This window comes from Euwallacea fornicatus, chromosome 16 (genome assembly GCF_040115645.1).
Source record: "Euwallacea fornicatus isolate EFF26 chromosome 16, ASM4011564v1, whole genome shotgun sequence".
NCBI lineage: Eukaryota > Metazoa > Arthropoda > Insecta > Coleoptera > Curculionidae > Euwallacea > Euwallacea fornicatus.
This window is the reverse complement of record NC_089556.1, coordinates 3,794,238-3,820,517: the sequence shown is the minus strand read 5'-3', so window position 1 is coordinate 3,820,517 and position 26,280 is coordinate 3,794,238. Positions and strand designations below refer to the sequence as shown.

The following is a 26,280-nucleotide window of genomic DNA, read 5'->3' as shown; positions in this document are numbered from 1 at the left end:
TTAGTACCATTTCAAGCCCACCCTATATGTATATATTTACATGCTTTGTTTTCGAGATATAATAAGTCGAAAATGCGTAATTTTTAAAATTTTGCTTATAGTTTCGATTGGTTTTTAAGATATTTTATTAAAATTTTTACATAAGGATGCCTATTTAGGTTTACACCACCAAGGAAGTTAAGTGGTTATTATCATCTACAGAGTGATGCCTTTTAATATGAAGAGGATCAAATTGATCTAGTGCTCAAAAAACTAAAATGATCTAATAAATCTCTATAATCTAAAATAAAACCTAAAGTATTTATTTATCATGTCATACAGTTAACTTCTTACCTAATACACGATAATTATGGTAATTTCCCTAAAGCTGACTAGGAGGACTTTATAGTAGTTTATAACATATTAACGTAATATCGGAAATCTATTGAGAGACAAATGAAAATAGAAGACACCCATATAAGCCAAATTTATGTACGTGCATTTAGAAAATATCAATAAAATAATCAATAAATAAAAGACCTATATTATAATCTATTGCCTTACTCTATTAGAATTAGAGAAGTTTCCATTAATTCATGAAGAATACTATTTTTGATATACTGGCCACTCATACATATATCTCGACTATATCACTATCACAGCAGTTTATAGGCAATATCATGTCAAAACCAAATTTTAGCGTTTATTTAACTTAAACCACAACGTTAAATAAGTAGCTGCGTGCATTAATGACCAAATGGATACCACCAGCGATATATTGGACACAAGATCCACATTGACAATGTCCATTTCTTTTAGGAACTTAGACGGATCTTCATAGTGGCAATACATCTCTTCCTCCGGACATAGCAGGTCGGCCCTATTGAACCCGTAGACGGACATCACCATTCCATGGAACGCTGCCCTGAAGTAACTTAGCGTAAACAACCACCTGAAGAAATAGGGCGTATCTATACGTCGAAGACAGAAACCAAAAACTGAGAAACAACAGGCCAGGACTGGACCTACGAATACTGCAATCTGAAATTATTAAGTCAAAGTAAAGTTTCTATTTGGAGAAATTTACTTTAGAGCTTACTTTAGTAGATGTAGTAGCTCCGATGAAGTATCCCATGGATTGAGCACATAGTGTTCCAATGGTAACGTAAAAGACAAAATGGTAAGCCCTGTAGTCTATGGGTTGGCTGGTCAGGTAGTAGGAAATTGCAATATAAAACCATGTACATAGGACCTGGAAATTTTTACATTTAGTCTAGTTGTTACTCAAAAGATATCAGATATACCTGAAATGGTATCTCGATTAATATCACAGATAATAGATACGGAGAGAGCTTATACCATCGGTTGAAGTGTTCTCGGGTGAGAATTTTCATTTCCAAAGGAACTGAAATCATAAAAAAATATCATTATTATTCCATTTTCAAGAATGATTCAGTGCATTAACGTAAACACAATAATGCAAACATGATGATTAACTACGCTTAAAGACATGATAAACCATCAGCTTTATGTTTCATTGTTACTCATAAATATGAGCAACCGAGTTCAAGGTTCAGGATGTTATAAATTGTTTTAAAATGTGCATAAAATTGACATGTAAAATCGAGTACAAGATCGGGAGACGAAAAATATGTAAGAACTTATCAAAGTACTGCACTTTATATTAGCACTACTTAGAACCATGTGAATAAACATTTTGTAGAGGCCAAATTAGAAATGCGTTCCACATTGTATTTGCTACGCGTGGGAATAAAGTAAACTGATAATTAATTTTTGAATTTATTATAAAATGCACTTTAGCATTATTTACTCACATTTTTCTCATTAATGTAGATCTTTGCTGTTTTTAGTTATTTCCAATAAACCCCGATATTTTAATCAAAATTCAAATATTCTAATTTTTGTTTTGCCCACTCATCAAAGATATTGAAGAATAGTTGTTTTTTAAACATTAAAAAACATAATAATATTTAGTATATAATTAAAATATAATATATATAAAAAACTATATATAATAAATACATTTTACATTTACTTACACGATAACGTAACAGACATTTTCCCTGTATAGACGTTGAGCAACATCGAACCATAGAGGTAGACGTAGTTGGCAAGAATTTTATTGGCATTAGCACCAACCCCGCGGTACAAGTATCCGAAGAGTAGGCCTATCAACACGTGAGCCAAAATCCGGTTCAAGGGGTACAACTATAAGAGTTGTTTAATTATAAAGTATTAGGGATTTTGAGGATGTATTTTTATACCCAATTCCTTTTGGTCTCCAGCATGTTTCTTTTGTAAAGCAGGAAAAACTGCATTATCACTGGAGCGGGGGCTATTGAAGGGATGTCGCTTTTCAGGTTTAGTATTTTCTTTTTCCGTATACCTAAAACGTTTATTTTTAAGGGATTTTCTCATATCAAAATCACCCCCACCTTTGCTGTCAATAATTCCTTTGTACTGATGTTGTTTCACTGCATCGGCCAATGCATCCAGGTTTACTGAGTGATCGCCAGAGGCTATTTCTATCACTAGAAGTAATATAATAATTTTTATAGAAAATATCATAGGCGATATAAGCGCAGATTAGACTTACAGAAATCTGCAGGATTGTGATACGGAGGGCATTTGATGTTATAATCATTGAGGTAAGGAACTAATTGTCTGCTAAGGCCGTCGTATATACACTTTCCTTCTGAGAGCGCGTAAAGCTTGTCAAACATTTCGAAGAGTAAAGCTGTAAGATTTCAATATGTGTAATTAAGTGTTAAGTTAAGTTTCTGGATTTACCAGAAGGTTGGTGTATAGTGCAAATTATCGTGCGTCCTTCTTGGGCCAGTCTTTTGAATAAGTAGAGGCATTGGGAGCATGATGAACTGTCCAGGCCGCTGGAAAAAAATTGTAAGTTTAATTAATAATTACAATCATAATTGTAAATATATTTAATAAAAGGGTGGTTACGTTTGGAAGTTGGGCGAGTTCAAAAGACTTCGTTAACTCCCGATTTTTTAGTATAGACTTTTCCATTTTTCTACAATATTTAGCATTTTTATTGTGAGCAAATTAGTAAAAAGCGCGAAGTCGCCAGTCCCGATCGAAACGTTATTGTTTTGTTGGCAGACTTGACGCTGCTGTCAAATGAAATTAAATTATGAAGATGCCGTTCTTACCCGTTTCCAGCTCGGCTCAATCTCGAACGAATATTCAGTACGTTTCTGAAAAGTTAACGTGCAATTTCGTAAAACCTTGTCCACATTGGAAATATGATATTTTTCGCGAGCGAAACGAAAAAAAAAACGCGGAGTCGTCATTTTAGTACCAATCGAACCGTTATTCATTTGTTTGCGAAGCGTATTTGGTAGACTTGACGTTTCTATCAAATGAAATTAACAGTTGCCGACGCCATTTTTAGATTTTTCTGACCCGGGCCAGTTTCGAACGAATATTCATCGTATTTCTAAACAATTAACGTGTAATTTCGTATAAACTTTCCCGAATTTTAATGTGATATTTTTCGCGATCGAAACGAGAGGAGACGCGAAGGCGAAAATGCATCTGGTTCGCAAATCCTTCTTAGCATAAATAACGCTTCGGTAAGTTGAATTTTTCTATATAATTAGAATAGTTTAGAACTCATTTAGCATCAGAGTTACAGTATGTTTTTACTGGTTCGATGTTTTTGTGCAAATGTTTATTAGATATTTAAGTTTTAAACCGACTGCAAAACCGATTGCAGGCAATGTAAGATTTATTGCAGTCAGTTTGACTTGGTCAGGAACAACCAATTACAGCAGATTCCCCAATAACAAGCGTTCTTATAAGACAGATTTGTATAACATGCCAACAAAATTGTGATCGTATAACGCGGTAAAAGAGACTCGTTTCACATGACAAAAGACACTTCTATAATACGGTAAAAGAACGACACAGATGTTACGATATTATTGTATTTTAGTCCCAATAATTAATATAGCTTTGGCCTGGTAACGCTATGGTGCGTCTATGAAATGACGAAATGAGTCATCACGGTAGGTCTGATAAAAAAATTGATTAGAAATAAACACGCAGGCTATAACAGTGGTTTGAAATATTGCTGAATGGTGCAACATAGATTTTAATTGGGAGACCTATAGGTATCTGAATAAATTCTTAATGAAGTACTAATAAAAAAATAAGTATTTATTAGGGCACTCCATTAAGGAGAATGTATATGAAGCGCACATTGAAATTTAGGGTCAATAAAATATTTTAACATTTTCAACATATTGGACGATTTATCAGGGGTCAAGAGATTTTTTGCGATCTCTTTCGTGGAACCTGCCGCAATGATTTATTTTTTCATTTCATAGGCGTAGTATAAACATTGTGTCTCTCAAATTTTGGCGAAACGGCAGGAGAACAGAGATAGTCTTAGTTGGTTTATATTGATGATGCATGTTAAAGTCTCTTACAAAAGTTTTATATCGTATAACTTCTTTTATTGAACTTAAATTTGAAGGAAGTTTCAGGAAAACGAATCTCGAGGAAATTAAACTTAATTTCATCTAGAGGAAGTAGATATTGGTTCATAAGCGGCTTAAGTATATATTTGTATAATTTAAGTGAGTCGTAAAACACGGGTTCGTAGGTATAATACGAATCGTAATTACCGTGTTATAGAGGTGCTTCCTGTATAAGATCTCGTAAAACCACATGCTTTCAGTTTACTACAATGGATTTATAATTCAGGTGTCTTATTAGAGAAATTTGGCCTACATTTAAAATTGGACTGCAAAATTTCCGAATTGAGTTATGGTTAACTGTTCTACCGTCCTTATAACATATGTATTTAGGAATAACATTATGATTATTTTCAATGATTAAGATAAAAAAGAAAAACTAAAGAATTTACTACTACTCGACCACATTTCTGCCTTTTCATATCCCGACTGCCTGTTTCCCACTACTTTCCCACACTTCCGTTCTTGGGAGATATTTCAATTCAAAAATGGAATTCCCCGACACTAAGCTCGTTAGTAGCGGCGGTAGTAGTAGCGTCGATCCACTATCCCTAGATGGCTCTGTCGGTTTGCCTATCGCTATTTTATTGCTAACTTTAATATTATAATATTAAAACTCATAAACCACTAAATTTCTGGCACGGCCTTCCTGACATTTCATTTGTCCTCGGGTGTTTCTAAAAGAAAGTACTAAATCAATTCACTTTTTTCCGTCAACTCAGACAAAACCTCTACAGAAAATCAAATATTTATTTGTTTATTCCATTATCACAAAGGAGATCTAGAGAAGAATTCACTAATATTTACTCAACTCTTTTACATTGTTTTCTACCCACCACGCCGTAAACTGTTCTCGACGGTTTATTATTTGCAGCTTATAGTAAGACACATGTAAGGCCACTTTAGTTTCCTTCAGTAATAACGTCTGTTTCAATGCTTTGCTGATTAACGGCTCTTTCAACGTTCTCCTCATTAACATCTCTTTCAACGTCTTTCTCATTTTTGAGTTCTATGGGAATATTACTTTCTGGCATCTTTCGTAAACTCTCGTGTGTATATTTGTACATTCTATTATTACTTAACGCCTTTAAAGTATATCGATCATCTTCTAATAACTCGGTTATTAAGAAGGGTCGTCTGAATTTTGCCTCAAGTTTTGTCTGATGTCTTTCCTCGTTCTCTTAAGAGAAACATAATCTCCAACTTTATTTTAGCTTTCGTTTAATTAAACCTTATGATAATTAGTTACTCGCTGCATAGTTTTTATGGTTGTATCGTTAAATTTTTTACCATTACAAGCTAAATTATCGTTTCCATCACTGTCAACTCCTAACCCCGACCGACAAGCGATTTTTCTAATTGGTAATTTTAAAAGAACAGCTTTTATAGGACCATTAGTTGGTCAATTTAAAGCCAACTGAACATCTTCTAGTGCATTTTCCCAAGATCTATTACTAGTTTGAATAAATGCCATCATATTTTCAGGCGCACTCATAACTTTTTCTGCCTGTCCGTTAGCTCTACTTGAACCAGTTGCTACCAAGTGTAGTTGTATATTTTTCAAAGAAGAGAATTCTCGAAACTCTTTACTTGAAAAACATCTTTTTTGGTCAGTAATTATTCGTATAGGAATACCAAATAGTGAAATAGTGGAATTTGTGGTTTCAATGCTATTATTAGATTCGATTTTCGAAGTATTCCGTACACTAGTGGCCAAGGGTAGATAATCAACGAGAATTTTTCAATTAAATCATGCATATGTTAATTTATGTGTTTCCTATACATGTATATTATTTCTCAGAAAACACGTTATAAGAAATAATAAATAAATGTTGATAAAGTTACTTTATTGCCAATAAAAAAATAAATCTTTGGAATTCACCTGATCAAAAGTAGATAGACAATTTAAAAATGAAAATAGAAACATAGAAATTTCCTACGAATTATTTAAAAATTCAATTGGGATTTTTCCCAAGGCATTAATATTTGGTAAAATATTCATTATTGGCAATGACTGTCTGATGACGAAGACGATCGACGTGGCATTGATTTAATCAATCTTTTCAATATCGCTATATTAATATTTTGCCTCTTTTCTTGTATTTCAGTAAACAATTCGTTGCAATTTGAATAATTTTGAACTCTTAATCCTTGATCAACAATTTGCCACAAGTTTTCTATGAGGTTCAGATCGGGCGGCCGAGAAGGTCACTTCTAAGTTGGCACTTTTTGTTCTTCAAGAAATCGTTTCACTAACTTTGAGGAATGTGGGGGGTCGTCGTGGTGTGAAAAATGGAATCTTATTGGTAAATTTCCTTCAACATAAGGTAACATAATATTTTGAAAGTATACCTCTGTAAACAAATCTGTTTATTATTCCATTTACTCCATGTAATGGGCCAATACCAAAACCGCTAAAATATCCCCGTAACATTACTGATCCTCCCCCATGCTTAATTGTGGGTTTGGTGTATTTAGGGTTTAATTGCTGACAAGTGGGATGTCTAACGTATTGAATGCCATCGATATTAAACAAATTGAACTTGGATTCATCGCTCCAGCCAATTCGTTCCCAATCCCGTTTGAGCCAATGAATATGTTGTCTAGCACATTCCATTTGGGCCTTCCGATTTTCCTTACCGAGAAGTCTTTTTTTTCTGTTGGCCTACGTGCAAATAATTTCTCTTCGACTAATGTTTGTCTTACAGTCCTTGAAGACACTGAAATTTTGAAAACTCCCAGATCAGATAAGATTTTCTCAGAAGACATAAATTGATTATTCGAAATAATAGATTTTACCTTTCGCACATCTTTTTTGCTTACCTTCTTTGGTCGTCTAGTTTTTACTTTCGGGTTAATCGATCTTTTTTTTTATATCTTTTTATTGCAGCCCAAATAGCGCCTTTTTTAAAATCGAACCAGCAGGCAATTTGCACTTGCCGTTCATTCTCATTAAAAGCTTTAACAATTCGCTCTTTTAAATCAGTAGACACTTTTACACCACGAGGCATGTTTTAGACTAGAAACCGAATGCAAATCGTACTAGTATTTTTTTGATATCTTAAGAATTTAAAGTAAATTCAGGTATTTTTACCACGTCTATATACTTTTGACCAGGCGAATTTCAAAGATTTATTTTTTATTGAAAATAAAATTACTTTATTGTCAATAAAAAACATAAACAAAAAATTTATTTATTATTTCTGATAACGTGTTTAACGACAAATAATCTACATGCATAGCAAACAGATCAATTAACATATGCATGATTTAATTGAAAAATTATGTTTGTCTATCTACTTTTGGTTACTACTGTAGGCGAGTGGATCTGGTGGACGCATCTGCCAAACTGTTGCATATTCTTTTAAATCAATTTTCCTACTTAATTTTCTAGTTATATCTAAGTGTATAGTATGCCAAAGGAATTGCGACTTTTGGGATCAGACACAGTTCGAACAGAATTTTCTCTAAATTAGACTTTGACAATTTATAAGTAATATAATTATCAACGAATTTGCGCAAATAGTTCGTCATATGTCCGAACTAGTAATGTTCGCAAACTTTGTTTAATGTTTTTTCCAGCCAAAATATTTAATTAATTCGTATACTTGGTTCATTACTGACCATCGAAAAGCACGAGGAATAATAGTTAAATATTTAGTGCTTTCGCTTCGTTGGGTGTTTCGATGTAGTACATCTGCTCTTAAGTTGTACGTTTTTCTAACACTTTCAGATACTTTGTTATTTTGAAATTTAGATATCAACAAACTAGTTCTGTGCTTCTGCGCTCTTTCGCTACCACCAATTACACAAAATTTTGGCAACATTTGTTCGATTTTCTATTACGTTATTATACGATTTTTCAGTGTGATTTCGAGAAAAAAAGTCAGCATGAGCAAATTCATTTCCTTCCTCCATATTCGATATTGAAGCCACAGCTTGCAAAAACGCTAATCACCGATATACTTTAGATGTTAAATCAAACTTATTTCGCGAAGATTTTAACGAATTGTAGTCAGTGAATACAGTAAATTGTTGACCTTGCAAATCTGCAACACTTATTAGCATTTGCTATTGTTAAAGTCTCTAATTGTAATAGTGATAGTTAGATTCTGTTGAAGTTCCTTTACTAAAATATTCTATAACACGTGGCAGATTATCTTTTCGATGTAAGTATGGCTTTACAGTCCATCTTCACTTACATCTGTACGCAGTTAAATGGGATATTATGCATCGAATATCAAGGCTCATTGGTCAATAAAGAAATCACTTCTTAGCGAGTACGGTTATGTTCAGTTTTCCACTAGAAATCCTTTTTGCACCAACTCATGGTGTAAAGATTTCTTGTCATACGCGAGAATTTTGTAATAAATTTTCTCAAATATGAAGGTAATCCAATGAATTATCTCAACCTGGTAAGGAAGTCAACGCTTGAGGTTTTTCTCGAATTTGGTCGGACTTCGCCGTTGCGGCAAAGAATACAAATCGCTGCCAACGAAATCGGGGGAAAACCCAATATATTGCTCCAAACTTGAATATCTCATAGAAAACGCCGTGTTAAGTATATCAATGTCAATGGTTGACACTTCGAACGATTACTTTAAATAATTATTGCGCATATCATTTGTTTAATTGTTATGTGATCTAGAAAAAGAAAATAAACTGGTTGGTTTTAATTTCTCGTATGGTCAAATTCAAAGATAGTGTTTGTTAAGTTGATTTTTCTGGAAAATGGATGGAAATATCGAAACGAAACAAAAATACATAATTATTATCGGAACAATGTTTGTTCTTTCGGATTTCGAATCAAATTTCATGTTAGATACACAAAGTGAGAAGTTAATAACTGTGAATTCTGTAAAATTGACCGTCAGTGGCGCCCTCTATTAGTATCGCGGAAATTGCAAAACGTGTTTTATTCGGCACCTACAAAAAGCACAACTTTGCAAATATTCAAGTGCTTAAACTAGACATTTGCAGAATAATGGCAAAAAAAAATTAATAAAAATTTTAATTTTCAACACCCTGTACATCCGACGCTGTCAGATTTCGATTGTCCCACCGTTAATGAATAACCTTTTAATCAAAGAAAATCCAGCTTTTGTAAATTTTGATATCATGATACCAACTATGTACAAGGAGTTCGGATTTGGAGCGTTTTGACAGGAAAATCCCATTTCTCGGGTAGATAGGGAAAAACCAGTACACATGTCAAAAGCTTGATTTATGAGAAAATATTAAGGACGAATACAGTGTTTTGATATTTTTACATTCCACGGTTCTAGAGGGCGTTGTTCAAGTTTCGGCCATTTTCAAAATTCCTCACAATTTTTTTGTTTAGGATAACATTGAGAGAAAAAAATTGTTAAGGCATTTTTTCGATGTGATTCAAGTGGCGTGCTTAATTATAGTATTTAATATTTCGGAAAAGCGCCAAAGGAAAATACATTTTTTTGAAGCCCTATTGATGGTGAAACGATAACTTTAACTTTCGAATCACCCTGTGGATAGGCATTTTCTTCTTTCGGTTGACCATTCCAGAATAGCAGTCAACGTTGTAGCCGGCGTTTCAATGCCTTCAAAAAGTCCAATGAACAAATCCTGGAATTGTGAATAAGTGATGCACGGAAAACATTCGAGGGAGCCATTACGAAGTACTATCTTCTAACGCTTTTCAAGTGCAATAATCAGTTCGCTTCTCTCTAGGGGATTTTCTCCCTTATGCAAATCCACCGTTGCACACCAAGATAAGGGTCCGGCTTCAGATTTTTCAGGATGAAACTTAAGTAGAGTGACATTTGCATTATTTTTCACAGGTTGTGTCCCTTTCTTCGTATCAATTAGTTGTAATATATTTTCCCTTTGTGCGTCTAGTAAATTACGTCACTTTTCTTCTGAAATTATTAATTGCGCGACTGATTCCGCTTCTTATGTCGGAATAACATCATCAACATTTTCCGTGGTTGAGAAATATTAATGTATTATCAAAATATAAAAAGACCAACTAAGGAATTTACGATTCAGGGCCTGCAACTCTGCCGTTCTACATCCCGTCTACCTGCTCCCCACCCTTTCCTTTTCTTTTTCGTTTCCGGGAGAGATCTCAATCGATAAATGGAATTTCCCGACACTAGATCCTCTGGTGGCGGCGACAGTAGTAACCTCGTTCGACAGTGCTTCATCCCTAGATGGCTCTGCCGTTCTGCCCGTCATTACCTTTCTTTTAATTCTAATACTACTTATCTCCGACATGTACATTCATATATATTGTTTACCAAGCGTTCACTACGTAATAATTAACAATAATAAACAAGAACGTCATGTCTATTATTTTTTTTGTGATTAGAGCTTGAGTGTTTTGGAATTTTGTTGTCATATCGCACATGGGATGCATCGTTCCTTCGTGGTTTTTAGGAATTTGAAAATTAAAGTCGTTAAAGATGCATCTCTTCACAGAACTTTAGGGACATTTCCCTATCATAATTCGATAATTCGCTTCAGAGTTTATAATAATTTTTGTATTGTGTAAGTATAATTAAAAGACTTTGAAAAGGTGTTTTTTAGTATTTACTTACTTCAAGCTGAAAGTTATATTTTCGTTTATTTTCGAGTGGTTTTCTGTGTTATAATTTATTGATTACAACTCTATTAATAGTTACTAAAATGTTGGTAATACCAGCAGAGAATTAGATCACTGGAACTGTAAGTCACCATGGGTGACTTCATCTATAGATCTTTAGCTTACGCGCTGCAACTCAATACTTATTTCATTTGCATCTAAAATATTCATGATTTATTCCACCTTCTAAATCTTCTATTTTTGCGCTCCGAACCGTCTGTATAATATAAATATGTTCACTTACGTGGTGGGTTCATCTAAAAACAAAATGGGTGGGTTGCTTAATAATTCCAGTGCAACTGCTAATCTCTTTCGCTGACCTCCGGATAGGCGAGAAGTAAGAGTGTGATGACTTTGACTCAAACCTAGTACATCTAATATTTCAGCAACCTGCAACAACCATAAGATGTCATTTATTGGACTGGCTAGAGGCTTATGTGTTGTTCTCTTTATTAATTTATTTTTATGGAACTGTTGACCTGATCAAATTTCAAAATCCAGTCGAGCCACGTTTTCTCTGGGAAAGCGGTGCTGCGAATGGTGGGTCTAATGTAAACGTGAACAATGATTTCCAACGACATTAATATTATTATTTACCTGAAAACCCGCATTAATGTAATGCATTACGAAAAACCGGTTTATACCAGTTTTACCTTTGTGAGATTTTATGAGCCGGAACTAACTTGAGTCAGAAGTCAATAAATGCTTTTTTTGAATCTCACCAAAATATTAACTTGGAAAAATAATATTTTTGGCCCGATGACATTCTTCATATTTTCAAAACATTAATAAAATTACTGAATGTAAACCATCGACTTTGAATTTATCTGAGTATTATCTTTAATTGCTTGACGCATTGCAATGATGCCATAATATTTTCGTTGTTTACAGTGAGATATTGGATTAATTTGCTGAGTCTCTTCAGATTTGTTTATCCCGGAAACTTAGTTAAATAATCTGAAAAAAAATTTCTTATATCATAAAAATACATGTAACGTGTATTTACGTAATATGTGTAATAATGTAATGTATCAAGACATAACATTTTATAAATAATATCATAGTAAGTCAAGATAAAATGTGTTTTTTTGCAATAAGAGAAGATCTCTGATTTAAACACTTCTTGAATGATCACTTAAATTTCCCTACCCGTTCATGTACCAAAACTTGTATTCTGAGGCTTGAAAATTGCAAGTTCTTTGTTGTCTCATAGGTCATCGATATTAAGAATGGAATATAGGTATATGTATGAAAATGAAGGCTTGTTTTAGGAATTTTACTCAACATAAACGCAGAGATGAACAAGTTCCAAAATATCCGTGTAAAGTTTCAGGTTAGTTTCGGTTAATCTAACTCGCTCCATATTCTAAATTATTCAGAAAATTCAAAATGTTTGATTTTGAGCTAATTTAAGTTATAAAATTTCGTTTGAAGTTTAAAATTCTTCAATCTTTTCAATGACATTTGGGGGATTCCAAAATTTTGATTTCCGATTTGGGGACATTGCAAAAAATGCTCCTTTGAGTTTCAGGTTAATCCGAATTACTTCAGCTCTTAGAAACCGTTTGTTATTAGTTATGAAAATAATTCGGGAAAGTTTTCTCTTTTAAGTCTTAGTTTGAACTGGAAATTAAGTAACAATTTGACGAATTTTCTCTTAATTTTTCAGATTACTCGGGGTTCCTTCCGTTGAGCTCTGGGGTAAGGCAACATTCGCTTGTAAGTAATTTTTAAATTTAGATGATTTTAGTATTTTATAAGTAGCTCTGGAATTTAAGATTAAGGTATGAGCTCCGGAAATTCTCTTTGACGTTCAAGTCATCTCGGTTCATTTAAGCTTTTTCAAGATTGCTAAGACATCTAAAGGGCTTGAGCTCATTAACAAAACTTCTTGTTGAATAACAAAAACCTCTTTGAGAGTTTGAGTTACGTCGGGGAACTTTACTTCACCACGGGTCATTCGAGTAATTCTCTGTATTTTGCCTTCGATAAGTGGGTCGCCCTTTGGATTCAAGATTATGCGATTTTATGGAAACCATTTTGAGTGGTATATTTGTATGCAATAATACAATAATAAAGCGTTTCGTCAGAATTTTGTTGAGGTCCCTATTTTGAAGTCCAGTGATTACTATATGATTTTCTAACGTAACACTAGAGTGTGGTGGATACGATTTTATATTATCTTATCAGCCACATGTAGCAAAGTTAACCTTCGCTTATTCCTAACTTATCAATTGACCCGCTGCTCTATTGTGATGAACGCCAAGGATGAACTATTCTACATACTGAAAGTAGGACGAAGAGAATTTAGATATTATTAAATTACTGACCTGCTGTTTTTTGTACTGACTGGAAACCGAATAACCCAGTTTCAAATTTGCTGCGAAAGTCATGGCCTCCATGGCTGTTAGTCCGAGTCTCAGTTCTTCATCCTGAGGAATATAAGCGGAGAGTTTGGGGAAAAATTGCCTTTGATCTCGAACTACGCCGTTTAATTTGATCGTACCAGTACTTCCTCGCGTTCTGAAATCAATAGTAATTTAAGTTAAAATTATTAAAAGAGAAACGAGATGCACTATTGTGGTTCAATGAGTTTGAAAGTATAATTAAGTTTCGATCGAATTCATTACCTGCTTGAAAACCGAAAGTTGGTATCGGGATTTTTATAGAAAAATTAACATTGGGAGTAAATTGTTCGGCATTCAGGGTGTTTTATATGGAAAAGTAGGGTTTTGGCATCGCATTTATTGAGTAAACAGTTCTCCTAATTATTGTAAATATGACTTAATGCGGTTCACATTAGTCCAAAATCGATAGCTTTACGAAAGTGCATTCTTCACTGCGACTGGTAGGTTTCCGAAATTTAACTTGCATTGACTTAAAAATTCCTTCCTTTTAAATGCATTGAAAACGTGCTTTTCTTCAATCTGAAGCTTCGAGGCCAACCCAACAAAGAATAAAAAAACGTTAATACGCGGTTTTTTTTATATAGGGTGTTACTGAAATAAGTTTCGTAAATTTAACTAATGATTAAAAACAGTATATCAAACAAAAAAGTGCCCTATAAGAGGGGTCGTAAATGCAATCATTTTGCCGGTAAACCAAAAAAACATCTTTTAAGAAATGGCAACGTCGCGCCGTGTTTATTTTATTTTGATACCTTCCTAAGTAGCCACATAAACTAGATGTAGTGCAATTACACGGTTTTTTTGGGTTTGATGGGTTTGGTGGTTAAAATGTAAACATTCTGTGATTCTTATTTTTTTATTTTGAAAAACCGCTTACTTTTTTAAGTTATCGTTGTAACCTCTAATTAGCATAATAAAACGTTGCATTTTACACCGTTCACATCTCAATCAAAAACCCATTTTTACTGCGTTCGTTCGAAATCTCTATCATTTGAATCCATGCACGTACCACAGTGTTTTAACGAATTTTCCCGTATAAGATCAAAAACTCCTGTCATATATTCCTAATGTGATCAGCGGCAGCGATAATACGTCGTCCTACCTGATTTTCATCCCTTATTTCAGCAGTGTACACCAAATTTTTCATGAAACCCCAAAAGAAAAAATCTAAAGAATTAAGGTCCGGAGAGCTGGCAGGCCAATGGTTGGGACCATTTTTTCCTATCCATCTTTCTTTTCAAAATATGATTTAAGTGGCCGTAAAGAATACACTTTCACGTGAATACTGTTATTAACTTGGAACAACTTCACTTATGGCTCACCCAAATTAACTTTGAAGGTGAGGTGTTGCGCATAATGACAGGGGAAGCATTCGAGCGAAGAACGAGGCCACACTAAAATATTAAAAGTATAGAACAACGTAGAGTCCAGGACAAATGTAAAAACTAAAAGCGATTTTATCTTGTCCCTTTTCACTGGGTCCTGATAGGCACCAGACGTCCGTGGTGCCAGACGTCTTTGTAGAGGATAATATGTCAGATAAGATGGAATAAAATGCAGATGACCATAGAGTAAAGCGACGCAGACGGCTACAAAACGCAGATATTGGCACGATAAATAACTTGCACTAAATTGTTTACAGCGCATCCGGTGCTTTACCGCTTCTCCCTCAAAGTTAACTTACGCGATCCTTTAAAGGGTTAGGTTTCCACGGTTCAGTGCGGCGTTGCCGTTTAAGGTTACTTTCACCGTTTAAGTCGTATTATTAGTTTTAATTAAATTTTGAAATGCTTTTAGCAATGTTAATGTTAAATAATTCTAATTTTTTTGTGACACCGCAAACGATCAACATCTGTCAAATAGGTTTTTCAACATTTTATTCAAATTCTACGCTTATTATAGCTTTATAGTTATTAGTTTTAACATGTTTTTTAACTGTTAGGTTTTTGACCCCTATTGTAAGGAGCTTATTCGTTTAAAATAATGTTCTTAATCACTTGTTAAATTTACCAAACTTATTTCACCGACACCCGTATAATGATTCATCAGTTCAGTTCATTGTATTATTCTTTGTTTGGTGAAATGTTCAGGTTTGTACAAAGCTTTGTCTCATTCGAAAACCGATTAGAGTGAGGTGTTGCGCTTTCTGTAGGTAAACTAAAACTAATAAATTGTAAATTACCAAATCGTGAATTGTGAATTTGCCCAAAATCGCTGTAAAATTGAATAGTAGAAAGCGCGGTTGGGGAATTTAGGTGTATAGGTAAGAGGAAAAAATAGGCCTTTCAGTTGTTGTTTTTTCTTGATTAGGAATAAAACGCAATTTCTATACTATGACTTATAGCAAGAACCAGTTGAAGTGCGTTGAAAGTTTCTCGTAGAATAAATTTTATTTTTCTTGATAACGTCAATTTGCGGTATTTATCAATAATACGCGGATGCGGTTAATTTAAATGATTCTATGGCGGAGAATAGCGATTTGGAGAATAATGGCTAAGGCGTAACGGTTGCAAATTTCAAAGAAAGTAATAAAATTCGAATAAACCGAATGAAACTAAAGTTTTTTATTACTCCTATTGTTGCGATACACGCACCTACTATTAATTATAATTGCTTAATTGCTGTGGTCGCAAGAAAGTTTCATAATTCTGTTTCTGGTAACTTTAACAACAAAATAATTACAAAAGATACGATGAATTTCACATTGGTCCATTCCTCCATTTTCATGGACATTGCCTTGCCGGTAAAATTATTAGGACATTGTCCCTGTACAGGGTGTCTACTAAATGATGACATTCATTTCAAAGAATGATTCCGTGTTACACTTTATAAAAAAAAGTCCTAATAAACTAATTTTCTAACTTGCTTCGTTTTCATGATACAGGGTGTCAAAGTTTTTTTTTTTTTTAGTTTTTCATAAATATTTCCGGACGCAGGGGCAATATCTCGATGGAATCCAGTATTCAGGGGTTTCACGAGACATGCATTTCGAAAATGAGATCGGTTTTATCGCAATATGTAGGGGACATCACCTGCAGTAACGTTCTTGTTTTAAATTTGCCCTAGCGTTTTTAGGACCCTGTATTTTCACTATTAATAGATTACATCTTGTTCCCCTTTCAATCCTAAACAATAAAGGTATACTTGGTCGAAAACTTTCAGAGCGATGGTTTTCAAGATATCGACGATTAAAAATTCCTTTGCGCATCATTTCATCGAAACGTTAATTTATTACTGAACATGTAATAATCGTCTCCTATATATTCTGGTAAAACCGATATCATATTTGAATTCCTCCTCTCAGAAGACCCCCTGAACACTAAATTTAATCGATACATTGCCCTTACGTCCAAAAATATTTGTGGAAATCCGAAAAAAAAACTTTGACACCCTCTATCACGAAAACGAAGCAAGTTAGAAAATTAGTTTATTAGGACTATTTTTCATAAAATGTAACGAGGAATCACCCCTTGAAATTGATGTCATCATTTAGTAGACACCCTGTATAAGAGTCTGAAAAACGCAATCTTCCCTATGGAACATCCAGGAATTCGTTAAAGGGTCTGAAGGTTCGGCGGGGCACGGCGTTAAACCTTTTTGCGGAGAATAATGGAAGAATTGTGTGAAATTTGATCGATCCAGTTATAAATGTAAACAAATACTAAAGCTTTTTTTGTTAGCGCTAACAAGGGTAATTTATTAATCCGCTACTTATTACTGACACTTTTGTTGCAAACTGGTTGAAAATATGGGGAACATTTTACAGTTTATCGTTGCGTTCACCGCAATGCAATCGCACAAAGAAATATTGTCGCCTTGAGTTATGTAGTTATTGTTTTCAACACACTTAAATCTCAAATCAGTTGTGAAACCTTTAATAAACAAGGCCATATGATTATGTCTTAAAACGCATTGGTAGATACTTACATGTACCCTGCCAAGATGTTGAGCAGAGTGCTTTTTCCGGCCCCAGAGGGTCCCATGATGACGGACAGTTCTCCCGAGTTGAATTTCCCGGACACTCCATGAAGGATGTTTTTAGTTTCTGTAATAAAAACGAAAACGAGATGAGTTTAAAGAACTCACGTAAAAAGTCATAAAAAACAATTGCAATACTATAAATAATTTATGCACTTAAAAATTTGTCATTTCACCGCCATGCGACAGAAAGGGAAAGATGTTGGAATTTTACGTGCTGTGTTGGCGGTTTGAAAGCGTTTTTTTCATAGGAGAAGTCGATGATTTAACTGAAAATAATAATGATAAACCATTTTATAAGGCGATAAATTGTTGGTAATTTAGCGATTATCTCGCAGAAGACCTTTAAGCAGCATATTTGTTATTTGACGTCGCTTCCGAGAAGATCAATATCCAACCGTGTTTCCTTTACATTTGATGCAATACATTGTACATGTCCGTCAGCGTACTTTAATGACTAAAAAATTTTAACGTTCGTTGCTAGTTATTATCAAATTGCCAAAAAATTAGCGAAGTGACAAAATTTAAAAAGTGAACATTGACAGTGTCGTCCTTTTATGGCAACGGTAGATATACGCCTACATCTAGACAAGCCAGCATCCATCACCCCAACGAACCGCATTATCCTCTTCGCGTTGAAGGGGTTGAAATCGCAAAGGATGAAGAAAGTAACGAGAAAACCTCCTCTTTCAACCAAAAAAAAAAAATTGTCCTTATATTCCTAATTTTTTTTGACTCGCCCTGTATTTCTTGGTATCTATTAGATATACACGGTGTCTTATTTAGGTGTGCTCACTTTTGTTATCTTTCAATCGGTCAGAGTTGCAAAGATGATTGCATGGGAAAAAAGTTGGTATTTTGGGCGAGTTTTGATACCCCCCAAAGGGTGTTGCTAAATTGATTGTCTTCGGAGATTTTTCAAAAAATGTTAAATTGTTCAAATTTTTTAATCGAGCCTATCAGCCTCATCAAATAAAATTTCATTATTTTTTTTTGTTACTTTCTTCCTCTTAATAGATATGATGAGATCACATATTATTGGTCGGTAACTTATCAGTCTTGTTTGTTCTTTGGATAGATAAGTCGCATTTTCGATGTTTCTGACTAATTTTCAATCGATATTTGTAATCAAAAGATGGACTCTAAGCCGCGATAAAAGTATTGTTGATCCGGTAAAATATACGATTTTTTTCGCGTATTTTGGCACAAAAGGGGGACAAACCTAATTTTGGCAGTTCGGCAACGATGTTTTGATGTTGAGAAAAAGGTGGAGGTCGAAAGTTTACATTTGTATTTACATTAGAGAAAGTTTAAAACATACAACATTGTACATTGTTTTCCTTCTTGAGATGATCCGATATTATTTTTTCACTTGTGAAACATCCGTGTAAATATGTGAGTCAGTATTCGGTGGCAGATGCGATTTCTTTTTGCATAGAAACTCTAACCGTGCCTGAATTTTATCGAAATGGTCGCCAATGTTTCCTCATCGAAAGTCCGGAAATGGTCGCGTTGACAGGATTATCTACATAAAAAACGTTGAATGAATATGTCTGAAAAATGCAATTTCACTATCAACAATTGCTGTCAAACCCGAGATCGCTTCATTGGGATCATTCAAAACTAGTATTATAAAAATTCCTCAAAATTAGTGAAGTTGCAAAGCTACAAATGAACAGCGGCAACGCTGCGCTTTTGCCTTCACAGGAGAGATATCTATTCTAAGTGTGCAGCGCAGCATGTATTACCACGTGTTGGTTTACGCGTTGTTGTCAGTGTTTTGAAAGCTTTTTTTTAATCTCGAAAAATTGGACATTGACAGGTATCGTATCCTATAATCAGCTATTTCTGTGTGCGTATAGTTAATTGGAGTTTATTATTGTCATTTGGTGTTGGGAATGTAAAAAAAAGATAACATGCAGCGCTTAATTAATACTGAGCGTAAAATGTGGCATTTTTGCTTATGTTATAAGTGGCGTTTTGCATTTAATAGTACCCAATTACAAAAAATTAATTATCCGTTTTATTATATTAATGCTCTAATATATAAGAGTAACCTTTACCCGGTAAGTTTTGTTATTTATAAATGATTTATAATGTTTTCAGGAAAAATCTATGTTTGTAATATAAATTTAAATTAACTAATTAAGAATATGAATTGTATGAACGTCATAGTTAAATCAAAACATATTAATTTTTGTGTCCTAGTTACGCTCAGCTTCCTGCTCATTTCCAATCTTCCACGCATTGCTGAATAATAAAATTCTGCGCTGAGGACAGTTTCCTTTTAATATATGAATTTTCGCTGTGATAAAATTATCCGAACCTACATATACAAGAATTACCTGTACATGTCGTTTCCTCTGGCACGTGTTATTGTTTCATGCTGAACGGTTGCTAATGATAATAATACAAAACAGCGTACACGTTACATAAATAGGCATATCTTATGTCCCTAGCACGATGGTATTGCATAATTAGTAGTCCAATAGTAATTTAGGTGACATTTGCGATTTTAACCACATTTGAGCATTAAGAGGAGATCTCTTATTGTAGTAACATGCCACATTTTGCTATTCTAAAAATCTTACATAGGTTTAGCGTAAAAGACAAACTTGAAGGTATGTGGGTACCTGGATTTCAGTTGGATATACCATATACTAGTACAGGACATTTAATGGTCGATATTTCCATACCAAGAAAAAGGTCATTATCACGTTAAACAAAAATAGATTTAAGTACTTTGGGTTATTTGTTCGTTAATATATGATCCATCGACAGTTATTATTAGGTTACTTTAACGTCGTTTCTCTATTTGTGTACAAATGTTAAGAATGGACGTGTAGAATTTAATAGTTATAAATAGTCGGCCAGAAGGTTTCGTTGACAAAGATAATTAATGATAATGGCTAAAAAACCCATTGCTCCTGTTACCACTAACCACAAAGTACTTCTGTTTTATGGTGCGTCAATTCCTCGATATTCTTCGATAACACACGAACCATATCCAGTTCGGTTTCGTTATTATGAACTTTCAGTAATGTATTAGTGGTGCATCTTGACTCAGTTCCATATGCCAGAATGATTAGATTTGCACATCTAGACATTCACACTTAGACAAGGCGACGCGTGTATATTCTATATGTGGCATATACTGCCTCGAATTTGACCAACAAGTTCACGGTTCAATTGTCTCTGAACCTTATTCAGCTGAACTTGTACTCGTACGCGTTGGATTTGTCCCCTACGGGTCACTCCACCACATGATGTTTTCGCACATCAGAAGGACTTCATCACTTTGCGAGTCGCGAAGAACTTGTTTGTACTAACGTCGGGTGGTACGGAAACCTCGTAGTGATTTGGATTTTCTTACCGTTTGAGGTGAAACGGTAAGGAATTCCAGAACATTGGGAAGCTCTTGTACGTAGGATACTGGGAAAGGGGTTCCAGTAGCCAGCGGTCTGTCTTGCAATCTTTCTCCAAGTTGGGGTTCTACCATGGGGTGTGAAAACTGGCTTTTCGTAGGGCTTTAAAGGTCTCCTTAACAATGATTGGTTCTCTGTCGTGTATGTCTTGTGCGTGGTGGCTAGATTTTTGTGTTGTCCAGGAGACCTCCGCTTCTTGCAAAGCAACTTGAAGCAGCACAAAAGACTTGTCAGGATACGAGCAATTACGGGGGAAGCGGGGTCCTCTTTGACGAGATCCCAGTTGGTGGGTCTTGAGTTCTTTGCTGAGGGCTTATTTTTGATGCGTGACGCGCCGACATATTTACATTTAAATATGACGGCGGTCTGATAACGAGATCTCCAGGGTCGTTGTCAAAAAAACGGATATTGTATAATGAATGTGATATATCGACATGTAAAAAAAATGTGCATCTGAATGGGTTGCTGTTTTGAGAATCTCACCTTGACACCAAAGCGATAGCCCAGTGGCGTACATTTTCGATATAGTACCAACGTGACTAAATTTATCAGTTTTGGACTTATCTTTGAGAGTATTGCTACTTTTTAATCTTCCTTACTGGTAATTTAACCGACTACTGTACAATTTTATACGCAGATGTATGTATATTGTACAAAACGTGAGGATGATTGCATCGTACAACATGAACCCATTATGAACCCACATTATCGAGAGGAAATATTTTTTATCATTTTAGAAGGTTAATTAATCGTAAATCGCGTGTGTATTTAATATGTTGTCACTTTAGATCCCACCTTGATGTAAATTACATATTTCGCTAAATGCTTGTCTTTTTCTATGTTGAAAGTTAAACATAAAACTTATAAAGAATTTTATATTAATGACTTTATTTATTATTTCATTTACAGAAACGAACTCAAAACTTTCTAAACGTCGTGTTTCTTGGAGACTCAAAATAGCACATCAGGGGAGGGCTTACTAGAAATGCTTTTTTTTGGCATCAAAATTTAAGTATATTTTTCCCTTGTTAACTTCAGAACTATTCGAAACTTTGCCGATTAATAAATAATATTTTGATCGACATCCGTACCAATAAACTTAGAGAAACATATCTGTAAACTCAGTTTTTTGTTCAAATGTGTCATGTAGTTTTTGAGAATAACCTGAGTTTAGTAGTAAAGCAACCCCCAATCAGCATTAGAGCATGCAGATTTGCTCTCAGACCTCTCTCCTCTCTTCGTATTGTAGTTGAAAATTTGGGACAGTCGGTGGACCAGTTCAAAATCGTACCTAAATGCCGAGAAAAGACCGGCGGCAACAAGGCGCTACTCTTTTGTCAAGCCTATGCAGCCGACATGGCTGACAAGCTGTAATTCGGGCAAGGATTGGATAGTTTCAAAGTTCTTTAACGACACAAACGACATTGCCAAGTGTTGCAGGATATAGAGCATTTAATGCTTTTTTAAAGAAAATTCTAAACAACTGGATTTGTTGCAGTCAAATCAACACAAATTTATTTAGAAAGAGCAACAATTACATATATTGGTCCGTGAGATTTGAATTTTTTTAGTACTATGAAGGAATTTTTTGGTAAACTTAATGGTGTTATCCGGTTTTTTTTATCTACTGCGGTTTTAGTTACAGGGGATTTTTATTTAAGAAAATGTGTATGTTTTTCTGTTCAACGATTGCGGAGTCTCTGAAAACATTTCCATTTTTTGGCAAATTTTGATCAAATGTGCTATATTTTTGGAACGGTAATTTCACGCCACTTTTGCATATGCTAAATACACAGAATTTTTATGAAGCTCCTTTCAAATAAAACTTTCGAAAACCAATAAAAATATTTATTACGTAGGAATGGTACAGTATAGACCATAAATATAGAAATGTTTCATAAATTCGTTTTTTTACATCCCTTTACTATTTTCCTACCATTTCTTTAAATTCGTTAGAATAAATGTTGATAAATAACCCGATGTTTACTCTTTTGTTGGTTAAATTCCGTTCCTTGGAATTTAAATAATTTTTTTTTTAATTGTTGGCTGGCCAAAAAGATAACAACTTCCGCTATTTCAATATGATTTATCGTTTCACTAATAAAGTTCGGTGAATATATTTAGTGTTGCAAACGATTCAGTCGCATTCTTCAATAGTTGTTGTAACAATGTGTAGAGGCAAAAAAATATCAGAAGACTTAAGGAAAAATGTGATTGAGCGATTCGATAATGGCGAGAAACCAATTGAAATAAGTCGAAGTTTGGGCAAAAATAAGTCGACAATTTCTCGAATTATTGAACAATATGAAAGTTCAGGTATCCTTGGTCCAAGACCGATTCTTGGAAGACCTAAAGTTACCTCAGAAGAAACAGATCGCCGGATCGTTACGATTCTAAAGCAACATCCACTTCTGTCATCAACTAAAATACTTGGTGAAATCAGAAAAATAGGAGCAAAAGGTGTCAGTGCAAAAACTATACAAAGAAGATTAGTAAATGCAGGACTGTTTAGTTGAAGGCCAGCTAAAAACCACTTTCATCTAAGAAGAACATAATGTCCCCATTGCGTTTTACTAAACGATACATTGATTGGACTCCCGAACAATGGAGAAGAGTCATTTTTAGTGATAAATCTAAGGAAAAAATATTCAACGAAAAGTACATTGCACCAAAGGTTAAACATGGCGGCGAATGGGTAATGGTGTAGGGATGTTTCTGTGGTCGCGTGGTCGCGGAATGGTACCCCTTCATAGAATTGAGAGAACGATAGATAGATTTATAAATATATACACAGGGTGTCCCACAAGTGTTTCATTATATTTCAGTGGGTAATAGTACATTGAAAAATAATATGACTCCCCATATAAACCATATTCCAATAATGCTTCATTAAGAAGATACAGGGTGTTAAACTTAAAACACACCTGGAATATTTCAACGTATCAGAGTATCAATGAACAGGCGAGCTCAATTATGTATTGAACAAAATGGCCACCAATTTGAACAATTTCTGTAATGTTATAGCAAATTAATAATATTTAAAACAAACTTAATATTATTAAAACCATTTAGAGAATATCGTGCATATAGACGGTATTCAATTTTTTACTGGCAAACGATACGTCGGACGAAAAAGAGTCAAGTGAGCATTTTTCTTCTAAATGAAATTAAACTTCTAAAAATAATTTTTATTTTGATAAAAAGCAGTGGCGCACCATGTTTTTCTTTAAAAATGTGCTGAGAGGTGTCCGTACGCACGTCACTGGTGAAACGAAAAATAGCCCTTTTGCATAAATAAATGCGTCTACATTAACTCTCAAAACATGCCAAATTTCACTTACATATCTCAAACGGTTTTGAATATATCAATAAAAGTTAGATTTTTTAAGTAAAGTTTAACATCCTGTATCTTCTTAATGAAGCATTATTGGAATATGGTTTATATAGGGAGTCATATTATTTTTCAGTGTACTATTACCCACTGAAATATAATGAAACACTTGTGGGACACCCTGTATATGTATATGTATATTTTAAGAGAACATTTAACACCATATATGGATGAAAAAATGCCCTTGGAATCTTGTTTTCAGCAAGATAATGATTCCAAAAATTCATCCAAGTTCGTCAAGAAATGTTTTGAAGGTGACAAAATTGTCGTTCTTCCTTAGCCACCTCAAAGCCCAGATCTAAATGCTATTGAGAACATGTGGGAGATTGTTATCGTGACGATTAATGACAAAAATTACATGAACATCAATGGTTTATTCGTTGCACTCTCGAACGCTTGAGGACAAATTAGTGAAGACTAATTTAACAAATTAGTTATGTCAATACCCAAGAGATTTGCGGTTGTAATTACACAAAAAGATTACTATATCAAATATTAACTAATTATGGAACTTGGTGGTTTTTCATACAATTTCTGTCGTAGAAAATCTAAAGATTTGCAAAATTTGCTATCTTTTTGAGCAGCTAAAAATGAATTTAATTTTTAATGCCTTTTTGTATGATTTTTTAATTTTCTTTCTTTTAGTATCTTAAACAAACTGTTAAATAATTGAAAAAAATATATATGTTGAGTTTTATTTTACTTGTTGAAAAGTTGCTGAATTTTTGGCCAATACTGTAGATTCATCGTTGAACTTTTCTTTAAAAAATGTTTTGAAGTTGTTTTCAATGAAATCAAAAAGTTCGAACAGGAAAATAATGAGAAATAATAAAAAAAAACGCGCAGTAGTTGGTGAACCGCAGAATTCGATTAATTTACCTTTACTAATACCATTAAGAATCTGAGGCTGACAACAGATGAGAGTTGAATCCATCTAAAACATACCTCCGATATTTCAACCTCTACTTGAAGCTTTTTCTAGTAGCCTCCCTCTGTTATAGATATATTTTTTTGTAGTTTGGCACTGGCAAAATGGGATCTTCATTATAAAGTTTCTTAATAAAATCTTACTCAGGCACGTATAATCTCTTTTTTTTTCTACCTCGACCATTAATAGAACTCTCGTTTAAAAATATTTCCTTCGACTCTCAGTTATGAGAAAAATATTACGGGTAATTTAGTTTTTCAGTTGAAACCTTTCACTCCCGAGAATTTAGCTTTAATTGCAATTTTGTAAACAGATAAATATGATTAAATTTACAGCTTGCAATTGTGAAGTGTATAATTTCTCTCTACTCAAATATTTGCCAGATGTCGATCATATCAAAAATCGGTCACAATTCATAACATTAAATAATGTGAAGTATTGAGGTCATCATGAACTTTAATAGATCGAAATGAAACTTTTAAATTTCAATTGAAAATCTCCTCAGCAATAATAGATAGGTGTACTCACTTTGCCAAATGATCCCCAAACCTTATCAACCACTTCACGTTTTTAATGCAATTGTTTTTTTGTGTTGTCAAAATAAAGCAAAGCATGATTAATTACCTTTTTTGAATTTCGTCACTGACCAACTGGTGCTGCTAAAAGTTAAATTCTGAAACTCCAAATCCACAGTCTGACGCTTCGCAAAAATATGGTCGGTCTTCAGCGGTTCAGGAATTATCACGTTGTTGTTAATTAGTTCAACTGCGTCCTCGCCAGCATTGTCCTGTGCTGAGGACAAGGACTTGTCGCTCTGGCAGCACGGCAGTGAGTTCGGTTTTTCCGGCGTCATTCCGTTTTTTCTCATTATTTTCAAAACAAAAACGAAACTTTCCCGTTAAATTTTCGGCAATAATGAGGCCTTCGTTGCAGCTAAAACATCGCAACTAAACCTCTCGTTTATTCATTTATTTCATTTATAAGGTCCTCTCCTTAAGAGCCCCAACACTCGAACTTGTTAAGGACAGGCGT

General features: G+C 34.2%; 1 protein-coding gene and 1 long non-coding RNA gene across 3 annotated transcripts in view; one reads left to right on the top strand and one right to left on the bottom strand.

The window, feature by feature from the left end:
- Nucleotides 1-281: 281 nt before the first annotated feature.
- On the bottom strand, nucleotides 282-26,280 carry LOC136343896 (ATP-binding cassette sub-family G member 1). The gene is made up of 12 exons (XM_066290895.1): nucleotides 25,873-26,280; nucleotides 17,454-17,571; nucleotides 13,449-13,641; nucleotides 11,363-11,508; nucleotides 2,791-2,888; nucleotides 2,597-2,737; nucleotides 2,436-2,531; nucleotides 2,265-2,386; nucleotides 2,040-2,208; nucleotides 1,284-1,384; nucleotides 1,079-1,231; nucleotides 282-1,020 (listed from the first exon to the last, which is right to left on the bottom strand). The coding sequence occupies exons 1-12, from the start codon at nucleotides 26,114-26,116 to the stop codon at nucleotides 676-678; spliced, it is 1,926 nt and encodes a 641-aa protein (XP_066146992.1). The 5' UTR covers nucleotides 26,117-26,280; the 3' UTR covers nucleotides 282-675.
- The window catches only part of LOC136343917 (uncharacterized), a 96,021-nt gene continuing 72,562 nt past the window's right edge, over nucleotides 2,822-26,280 (top strand). The window contains exons 1-2 of one of the 2 annotated variants that reach the window (XR_010732874.1): nucleotides 2,822-3,593; nucleotides 12,788-12,837. This is a non-coding gene — a long non-coding RNA (uncharacterized lncRNA). The remainder of the gene's footprint in view (nucleotides 3,594-12,787; nucleotides 12,838-26,280) is intronic. The other variant, XR_010732875.1, reaches the window with a different exon arrangement.

Bases quoted from the DNA above. Each gene is read 5' to 3' on its own strand.
- LOC136343896 (XM_066290895.1), bottom strand. From the start codon at position 26,116: ATGAGAAAAAACGGAATGACGCCGGAAAAACCGAACTCACTGCCGTGC. The intron at 11,509-13,448 runs GTCAGTAATTTA...TGGTTGTTGCAG, and splicing joins GTCAGTACAAAAAACAGCAG to GTTGCTGAAATATTAGATGT. The intron at 2,532-2,596 runs GTAAGTCTAATC...TATTACTTCTAG, and splicing joins TCACAATCCTGCAGATTTCT to TGATAGAAATAGCCTCTGGC.